Source organism: Babylonia areolata, chromosome 13, assembly GCF_041734735.1.
Source record: "Babylonia areolata isolate BAREFJ2019XMU chromosome 13, ASM4173473v1, whole genome shotgun sequence".
NCBI lineage: Eukaryota > Metazoa > Mollusca > Gastropoda > Neogastropoda > Buccinidae > Babylonia > Babylonia areolata.
Window position 1 is genome coordinate 22,389,349 of NC_134888.1, and position 10,000 is coordinate 22,399,348.

Genomic DNA, 10,000 nt, shown 5'->3' on the forward strand with positions numbered 1-10,000 from the left:
GGTGGAGATAGGGAGGGAGAGTAGGACAGGGTGGAGATAGGGAGGGAGAGTAGCACAGGGTGGAGATAGGGAGGGAGAGTAGGAAAGGGTGGAGATAGGGAGGGAGAGTAGGACAGGGTGGAGATAGAGAGGGAGAGTAGGACAGAGTGGAGATAGAGAGGGAGAGTAGGAAAGGGTGGAGATAGGGAGGGAGAGTAGGAAAGGGTGGAGATAGGGAGGGAGAGTAGGACAGGGTGGAGATAGGGAGGGAGAGTAGGAAAGGGTGGAGATAGGGAGGGAGAGTAGGACGGGCTGGAGATAGGGAGGGAGAGTAGGACAGGGTGGAGATAGAGAGGGAGAGTAGGACAGAGTGGAGATAGAGAGGGAGAGTAGAACAGGGTGGAGATAGAGAGGGAGAGTAGGACAGGGTGGAGATAGAGAGGGAGAGTAGGAAAGGGTGGAGATAGAGAGGGAGAGTAGGAAAGGGTGGAGATAGGGAGGGAGAGTAGGACAGGGTGGAGATAGGGAGGGAGGGTAGGAAAGGGTGGAGATAGAGAGGGAGAGTAGGAAAGGGTGGAGATAGGGAGGGAGAGTAGGACAGAGTGGAGATAGGGAGGGAGAATAGGACAGGGTGGAGATAGTGAGGGAGAGTAGGACAGGGTGGAGATAGGGAGGGAGAGTAGGACAGGGTGGAGATAGGAGGGAGAGTAGGACAGGGTGGAGATAGAGAGGGAGAGTAGGACAGGGTGGAGATAGGGAGGGAGAGTAGGAAAGGGTGGAGATAGGGAGGGAGAGTAGGACAGGGTGGAGATAGAGAGGGAGAGTAGGAAAGGGTGGAGATAGGGAGGGAGAGTAGGACAGAGTGGAGATAGGGAGGGAGAGTAGGACAGGGTGGAGATAGGGAGGGAGAGTAGGAAAGGGTGGAGATAGAGAGGGAGAGCAGGAAAGGGTGGAGATAGGGAGGGAGAGTAGGACAGGGTGGAGATAGGGAGGCAGAGTAGGAAAGGGTGGAGATAGGGAGGGAGAGTAGGACAGGGTGGAGATAGGGAGGGAGAGTAGGACAGGGTGGAGATAGGGAGGGAGAGTACGGGACAGGGTGGAGATAGGGAGGGAGAGTAGGACAGGGTGGAGATAGGGAGGGAGAGTACGGGACAGGGTGGAGATAGGGAGGGAGAGTAGGACAGGGTGGAGATAGGGAGGGAGAGTACGGGACAGGGTGGAGATAGGGAGGGAGAGTAGGACAGGGTGGAGATAGTGAGGGAGAGTAGGACAGAGTGGAGATAGGGAGGGAGAGTAGGACAGAGTGGAGATAGGGAGGGAGAGTAGGACAGGGTGGAGATAGGGAGGGAGAGTAGGACAGAGTGGAGATAGGGAGGGAGAGTAGGACAGAGTGGAGATAGGGAGGGAGAGTAGGAAAGGGTGGAGATAGGGAGGGAGAGTACGGGACAGGGTGGAGATAGGGAGGGAGAGTAGGACAGGGTGGAGATAGGGAGGGAGAGTAGGACAGGGTGGAGATAGGGAGGGAGAGTAGGACAGGGTGGAGATAGGGAGGGAGAGTAGGAAAGGGGAGCAATGGGGGAAGAGAGACTATGATATGGGGAGATGGGGATTGGAGAGTAGGACGGGGCCAGGGGGGGGGGGAGGAGGAGGGGGAAGGGAGAGTAGGACAGGGGGAGATAGGGGTGGTGGAGGGGGTGGGGGGCGAAGAGTAGGAAAGAAGTGGATATGGGGGCGGGGGGGGGGGGAGAGGGAGTGTGTGTGTGTACAAAGAGAGAGAGAGAGTGGATGAGGGAAGAATGGAGATCTCTCTCTCTCTCTCTATATATATATATGTATGTGTTTGTGTGTGTGTGTGTGTTTAAGTCACTGACTATATATTCAATCCAGTTTCAGTCCTGCAGTGCCACTGAGTTATTTCCGTCCCTCCCCTGTCTGTCTGTCTAATTCTTCATCAAGATCAAAATCTCTGTTGTCTTTAGGATATCATGCACAGAATATGATATCTCTAATAAATAGTGGGATAGAAAGACACACATGCATGAGCAAATAAACATAAATCTATCTACCTCACTCCCTCACCATCTCCCCCCTGTCCCACTCCTGCTCTCATTCCCACCATCTCCCCCCCCCCTGTTTCGCTCTCCCATCTCCCCCTGTCCTACTCTCCCTTTCCACCCCCCTGCTGTCCTACTCCCCCACTTATACTCTCCCTCACCTGCTCGTCGTCTTCCATTTAACCTAGCAGACACGTCTCACAGAAAAAAAAATAAAAAGGGAAGAAAGACCACACATTTTCCTCCAAAGAACAGAGGAGTAGAGTTATCAGGTGTGATCCCCGTAGAGATCGCCCTAACTCAAAGCTAGTTTTTGCAGACATTTTCTCCCTACAATGCCGCCCAACCAAACTGAAATACCCATAATGTCCTTGTGTATCCACTTTGGCAAATTTTAGTGTATTTCATATTTCAATTCTTTTCATTTCCCGAGTTTTTACTGCCTTACCAAAGATACTAAAGCCCTATATTCATTTCATACAATGTTGTTGCATAATTTGATACGGCATGATTACCATATTTTCTTGGTTTTTCACCCTTTTACAAAAACAAATCTTACATAATTATCTTACAAACATAAGACGTTACATGACAAAAAGATCAGGTGTGATACATCACTAAAGTTGCTTAGCTGCTCTCAGCATGTATACTCATTAGCAAACAATGCTTTACCATCGTGTCAAACTGCATGTGAAGTGGAGAAATCAAATGATTATGTTATTTGGGTAAAAAAGCCAATGGGTTTAGTTGGAAATTACTGCCCTTTGATTAACAGAGGGAACATCCACCTTCACTACCCTTTGTGCCAATATTCAACAATCGACGAAGTCATATCCGTCCCTCACCACCCCACCTTCCTGTCTTTCTCTGTCTTATTCGTCATCAAGATCAAAATATAATCTGCTCAGTCTTTAGGATAGCGTCTTACCCTGCACGGAATTGAACGTATCTAATCATCAGTGGCTTAAAAAGACGTACACACATAAACAAACAAATATAAATGTATCTCCATACCTCCCCCACCCCTCTCTTGGTGTGTGTGTGTGTGTGTGTGTGTGTGTGTGTGTGTGTGTGTGTGTACCAAGAGATAGGAAGTGAGGAAGGAATGGAGAAAGGTATATATGTATTTATTTGGTGTGTGTGTGTGTGTGTGTGTGTGTGTGTGTGTGTGTGCTAGCGCGTGCATTTGAATTATGTATATGAATATGTATGTGTGTATGTGGGTGGTGGGTGTGTATGTGGGCGATAGGTATGTATGAGGGTGGGAGGGGAGGCGTCAGATTGTCCGTGTGTGTGCGTTTGTGTGTGCGTTCATGTGTGCGTGTGTGTGTGCATGTGTCTGTGCGTGCGTGTGTGTGTGTGTGTGTGTGTCCGTGTGTGTCCGTGTGTGTGTGTGTGTGTGTGTGTGTGTGTGTGTGTCCATGTGTGTGTGTGTGTTCATAACTGTTGGTCTTTGTCTTATGCGTGACGTCTCCTCGTCAGCCCCTTCACATCTGCATCTGTGGTGGGGCGCTCCAAGATGGGGCCATAAAAAGGCCATAAAAGTGGCCCATAAAAGGTTGGAAGAGTGTTTCAGGCAGCGGGATCAAAGCATAGTGCGGCGGCTCGGCCAACGAATGGGGAGCTGAGGGGGAAGGAGTGGGGACGGGGGGGGTGGGGGTGGGGGTGGGGGGGTAAACTTTACTGGTTGGTGACAACATAATTATCGAGGTCCAACACTGTCAGTGTACGCGCACGCGCCGTGTGTGTGTGTGTGTGTGTGTGTGTGTGTGTGTGTGTGTGTGTGTGTGTGTGAAAATAATCAATAAAAACGAAACAAAAATATATGTTTTTAAATGCAACGAGCGGTAATTGCTACACACAACTGATTAATTGCCTTCTGTATTTTATGTATTACAAATTATGTAACATGAATTATCCGTGCTAAATCTCTCTCTCTCTCTGTGTGTGTGTGTGTGTGTGTGTGTGTGTGTGTGTGTGTGTGTGTGTGTGTGTTGTGTGTGAAAACAATCAATATAAAGAATTGAAAACATGAACAGTCCATGCAATCACTGACGCATAACCCCACCCCTCAAAACCATATGCCTCCCCTCTCACCCCTCCCCCCCACCTCCCCCACCTCTTCGCTGCTCTTTCAATGTATATCTGTCTGCCTGCCTGTCTGCGCATATCGCCGGGGACTTGCTTATATTGTCGAATTTCACATGATTTTGTTGTCGCTGGCATATAGTTCCCACTGCACATTTTGTCGCCATTTGTTAGAGTTTAAAAAAAATCAGTGAAGATATTACCATGATAGCAATTATTAAGATCCAAAGCCGGAAGGGCGTGTGTGTGTGTATGCGTGTGCATTCATGTAAATAATAAGTGTCAGTGCTTGTACTTGTGCTAGTGTGTGTGCATGTCTGTATGGCTGATGTGTGTGTATTACTGTATGATAGTTTGTGTGTTTAGTTTATAGATCCGTGTGTGCATACTCTCTTTTTCTCTCACGCACGTACGCGCATGCACATACTCACACACACTCGTTGCCCAAGTTGTGTTGATGGATTACAGTCCAGTCGTCTGAGCCAGAAGTGTGAGCGTACGTCACATGATTTTGTTTTCCTGACGCGTGAGAAAGACAGGGAAAAGGGAGGTGGGAAGCTGATTGTCCTGCAATGAGAGAGGGGAGGTGGGGAACTGATTGTCCTACAATGAGAGAGGGGAGGTGGGGAGCTGATTGTCCTACAGTGAGAGAGGGGAGATGGGGAGCTGAGAGAGGGGAGGTGGGGAGCTGATTGTCCTACAATGAGAGAGGGGAGATGGGGAGCTGATCGTCCTACAATGAGAGAGGGGAGGTGGGGAGCTGATCGTCCTACAATGAGAGAAGGGAGATGGGGAGCTGATCGTCCTACAATGAGAGAGGGGAGGTGGGGAGCTGATTGTCCTACAATGAGAGAGGGGAGATGATCGTCCTACAATGAGAGAGGGGAGAGGAACTGATCGTCCTACAATGAGAGAGGGGAGGTGGGGAGCTGATCGTCCTACAATGAGAGAGGGGAGAGGAACTGATCGTCCTACAATGAGAGAGGGGAGGTGGGGAACTGATTGTCCTACAATGAGAGAAGGGAGGTGGGGAACTGATTGTCCTACAATGAGAGAGGGGAGGTGAGGTGGGGAACTGATTGTCCTACAATGAGAGAGGGGAGGTGAGGTGGGGAACTGATTGTCCTACAATGAGAGAGGGGAGGTGGGGAACTCCTACAATGAGAGAAGGGAGGTGGGGAACTGATTGTCCTACAATGAGAGAGGGGAGGTGGGGAACTCCTACAATGAGAGAAGGGAGGTGGGGAACTGATGGTCCTGCAATGAGAGAGGGGAGATGGGGAACTGATTGTCCTACAATGAGAGAGGGGAGATGGGGAGCTGATCGTCCTACAATGAGAGAAGGGAGATGGGGAGCTGCTCGTCCTACAATGAGAGAGGGGAGATGGGGAGCTGATCGTCCTACAATGAGAGAAGGGAGATGGGGAGCTGATTGTCCTACAATGAGAGAGGGGTGGTGGGGAACTGATTGTCCTGCAATGAGAGAGGGGAGATGGGGAGCTGATTGTCCTACAATGAGAGAGGGGAGAGGAACTGATCGTCCTACAATGAGAGAGGGGAGGTGGGGAGCTGATCGTCCTACAATGAGAGAGGGGAGAGGAACTGATCGTCCTACAATGAGAGAGGGGAGGTGGGGAACTGATTGTCCTACAATGAGAGAAGGGAGGTGGGGAACTGATTGTCCTACAATGAGAGAGGGGAGGTGAGGTGGGGAACTGATTGTCCTACAATGAGAGAGGGGAGGTGAGGTGGGGAACTGATTGTCCTACAATGAGAGAGGGGAGGTGGGGAACTCCTACAATGAGAGAAGGGAGGTGGGGAACTGATTGTCCTACAATGAGAGAGGGGAGGTGGGGAACTCCTACAATGAGAGAGGGGAGGTGGGGAACTGATGGTCCTGCAATGAGAGAGGGGAGGTGGGGAACTGATTGTCCTACAATGAGAGAGGGGAGGTGGGGAACTGATTGTCCTACAATGAGAGAGGGGAGATGGGGAGCTGATCGTCCTGCAATGAGAGAGGGGAGGTGGGGAGCTGATTGTCCTGCAATGAGAGAGGGGAGGTGGGGAGCTGATCGTCCTACAATGAGAGAGGGGAGAGGAACTGATCGTCCTACAATGAGAGAGGGGAGGTGGGGAACTGATTGTCCTACAATGAGAGAGGGGAGGTGGGGAACTGATTGTCCTACAATGAGAGAGGGGAGATGGGGAGCTGATTGTCCTACAATGAGAGAGGGGAGATGGGGAACTGATTGTCCTGCAATGAGAGAGGGGGGAGGTGGGGAACTGATTGCCCTGCAATGAGCAGTGACGACTGTTAACCATTGCTGACCGGAACTAGTCGTTAGTTAAAGAACGAGTTTTATTTTGTGACTGCGAGGCGGAAACATATATAGGCTTTCGGTACATGTGGTTGAGGAGCTGCATATTTAAACCGCAGTGCGGTTAGTGAGGCCTTGAGTCGATGCAGATTTATATATTGATTTAGGTATGCCTTTTTGACTCACTTGTGTAAACAAAGTGAGTCTATGTTTTAACCCGGTGTTCGGTTGTCTGTGTGTGTGTGTGTGTGTCCGTGGTAAACTTTAACATTTTCTCTGCAAATACTTTGTGAGTTGACACCAAAATTGGCATAAAAATAAGAAAAATTCAGTTCTTTCCAGTCATCTTGTTTAAAACAATATTGCACCTCTGGGATGGGCACAACATTTTTTTTTTTAAAAGGAGCATAATTATATGCAAACTGCATTTACCGTTATATATATATTTTTGGTATTCTCTGAACTTGGCACTTTGACCTCTTATTCTGACACAACAACAAGAGGAGTCATTATTATCATTTTTTGTTCAAACAGGAACTTCTTTTGCTAAGCATGGAATTTTTATTTATTTTGCGTACGTTTTGGTGCAGATAGTAAAAAAAAGGGAAATTACTCTGTAATTAATGCTAGGGGACTTAATTTATCACAAGTGAGTTTTGAAGGCCTTGCCTCTCTTATTTTATATTGTGTTGAATGTGTATAATATATATGACAGGTTCTTAAGTGTTTAGATTGCAAGTATAGAGTTCGGGATCCCCTTCGCTCTTATCTATTTATTTATCTTTCCTATGTCCTTTGTATGTACAATGCTTAAAAAAAAAAAGTGCTTCGGGTCATTATGCTGCTGGTCAGGCATCTGTTTCAGTAAGCAGCTGTGCTGAATAGCGTTATATGGGTTTGTTCGAACGCAGTGACGCTTCCTTGAGCAACTGAACTGAACTGAATTGAACTGAACTGATCTGAACTATCTTTCCAGGAATGCCAGGAGAGCTGTTTCTGCGAATGCTGAATCTGATGATCGTGCCTCTGATCGTAGGCAGCGTCATCTCGGGTGAGAAAACATGCCACACAGCAGGCGCCTGTGTGGACAGGCAGTACACGTCATACACGTAGCAACACTATAGTATGGTAATAATTTCGTGTCAGAAGGTCTCGAATTGACCACGATGATTGTCAGTAAGGACATGGTTAGTCACTCTGAGCTGATTAATTTTACAACAGTAGCAGTGTTTGAAAATACACAGTGCAGTCCGTAGCGGTGCAGAACACTACGCTATGCTACATTACACTACACTACACTACACTACACTACACTACATCAGCACAGCACAGCGACACATGTGTACAGCGACTATAGTACAGCACAGCACTGTACAGCACAGCAAAACACAGTGCACACAGCACAGCACAGAACAGTGCAGCACAACACAGTACATACAGTACAACACAACACAGTATACACAGCACAGTGCAGCACAACACAGTACACACAGCACAATACAGCACAACACTGTACACACAGCGCAGCACAGTACACACAGCACAGTACAACACAGTACAGCACAACACAGTACACACAGCACAGTATACGCAGCACAGTACAGTACAGCACAACACAGTATATACAGCACAGCACAACACAGTACACACAGCACAGTACAGCACAGCACAACACAGTACACACAGCACTTTACAGCACAACACAGTACACACAGCACAATACAGCACAGCGCAACACAGTACACACAGTACAACACAACACAGTACACACTGCACATTACAGTACAACACAGTACATACAGCACAGTACAGCACACATTCCTCACTGCTTAAAAAAAAAAAAGAATTAAAAAAAAACCCAACTGATTTCGGATCCAAATATGTCAATGGAATGAAATCATTTCTGAAAAAAAAAAAAAAAAAAAAAAAAAAAAAAATCTGGCACTCCAAAATATAATGAAATTAAAATATCTCCTTACTACAAACCTGTAATCGCAATTCACAACAAGCATAATTATACGCAATGCACGTGCACAACATTGTAATGACGTCATCCGGCAGGTACGTCCACCGTGGACCCCAGGTCTAACGGCAAAATCAGCATGGTGGCCCTAGCCTGGATCATCACCACCAACGTCCTCGGTTGTCTGATGGGGGTCCTTCTATCTGTCACCATCAGACCTGGTGAGTCCGCAGTGGTAGTCCTGTCTTGACGTCACCATCAGACCTGGTGAGTCAGCAGTGGTAGTCCTGTCTTGACGTCACCATCAGACCTGGTGAGTCAGCAGTGGCAGTCCTGTCTTGACGTCACCATCAGACCTGGTAAGTCAGCAGTGGTAGTCCTGTCATGACGTCACCATCAGACCTGGTAAGTCAGCAGTGGTAGTCCTGTCATGACGTCACCATCAGACCTGGTAAGTCAGCAGTGGTAGTCCTGTCATGACGTCACCATCAGACCTGGTAAGTCAGCAGTGGTAGTCCTGTCTTGACGTCACCATTAGACCTGGTAAGTCAGCAGTGGTAGTCCTGTCATGACGTCACCATCAGACCTGGTAAGTCAGCAGTGGTAGCTCTGTCTGTCACGAATAGACCTGGTAAGTCAGCAGTGGTAGATCTGTCTGTCACGAATAGACCTGGTAAGTCAGCAGTGGTAGTCCTGTCTTGACGTCACCATCAGACCTGGTAAGTCAGCAGTGGTAGTCCTGTCTTGACGTCACCATCAGACCTGGTAAGTCAGCAGTGGTAGTCCTGTCTTGACGTCACCATTAGACCTGGTAAGTCAGCAGTGGTAGTCCTGTCTTGACGTCACCATCAGACCTGGTAAGTCAGCAGTGGTAGTCCTGTCATGACGTCACCATCAGACCTGGTAAGTCAGCAGTGGTAGCTCTGTCTGTCACCATTAGACCTGGTAAGTCAGCAGTGGTAGTCCTGTCTTGACGTCACCATCAGACCTGGTAAGTCAGCAGTGGTAGTCCTGTCTTGACGTCACCATTAGACCTGGTAAGTCAGCAGTGGTAGTCCTGTCTTGACGTCACCATTAGACCTGGTAAGTCAGCAGTGGTAGCTCGCTCTGTCACCATCAGACCTGGTAAGTCAGCAGTGGTAGCTAGAATGAAACGATAAAAGCAAAGCCCCGTGTGCAGCACTCAATTTAGCGCATGTAAAAGTACCCGTGGCAACCGAAGGATTGTCCCTGATATTTTCTTTTAGAATTCACTCTGAATAATTATATTATATCTTTGTGTGTGGTGACTGTGTGTAAGGGAAGTAAGTCACCGAATGTGCACGCTTGCGCGCTCGCGCTCGCTTGCTTCCAGTGTGCGTTTGTGTGTTGGTTGTTGGTGTTACTGGTAGTGGATGCACAGAGATTCAGACAGACTGACATATATATACATATATATATATATATGGAGAGAGAGGGGGAGCAGGGGGAGGGAACAAAAACAACAGACAGACAGACAGACAGACAGAGATGGACAGAGACACAGAAACACAGAGACAGACACAAACCAAGAGCCAGACACAGAAGAACCAAGTGTGCGTCTGTCTGTTTTGATCATA

At 48.2% G+C, this 10,000-nt stretch overlaps 1 protein-coding gene across 2 annotated transcripts in view; it reads left to right on the top strand.

Moving 5' to 3' along the window:
• The window catches only part of LOC143289149 (excitatory amino acid transporter-like), a 33,521-nt gene that overhangs the window by 12,535 nt on the left and 10,986 nt on the right, over positions 1–10,000 (top strand). For both annotated transcript variants that reach the window (XM_076598047.1, XM_076598046.1), the window contains exons 3-4: positions 7,416–7,490; positions 8,501–8,623. In XM_076598047.1, coding sequence (XP_076454162.1) covers positions 7,416–7,490; positions 8,501–8,623 — 198 coding nt within the window. The remainder of the gene's footprint in view (positions 1–7,415; positions 7,491–8,500; positions 8,624–10,000) is intronic.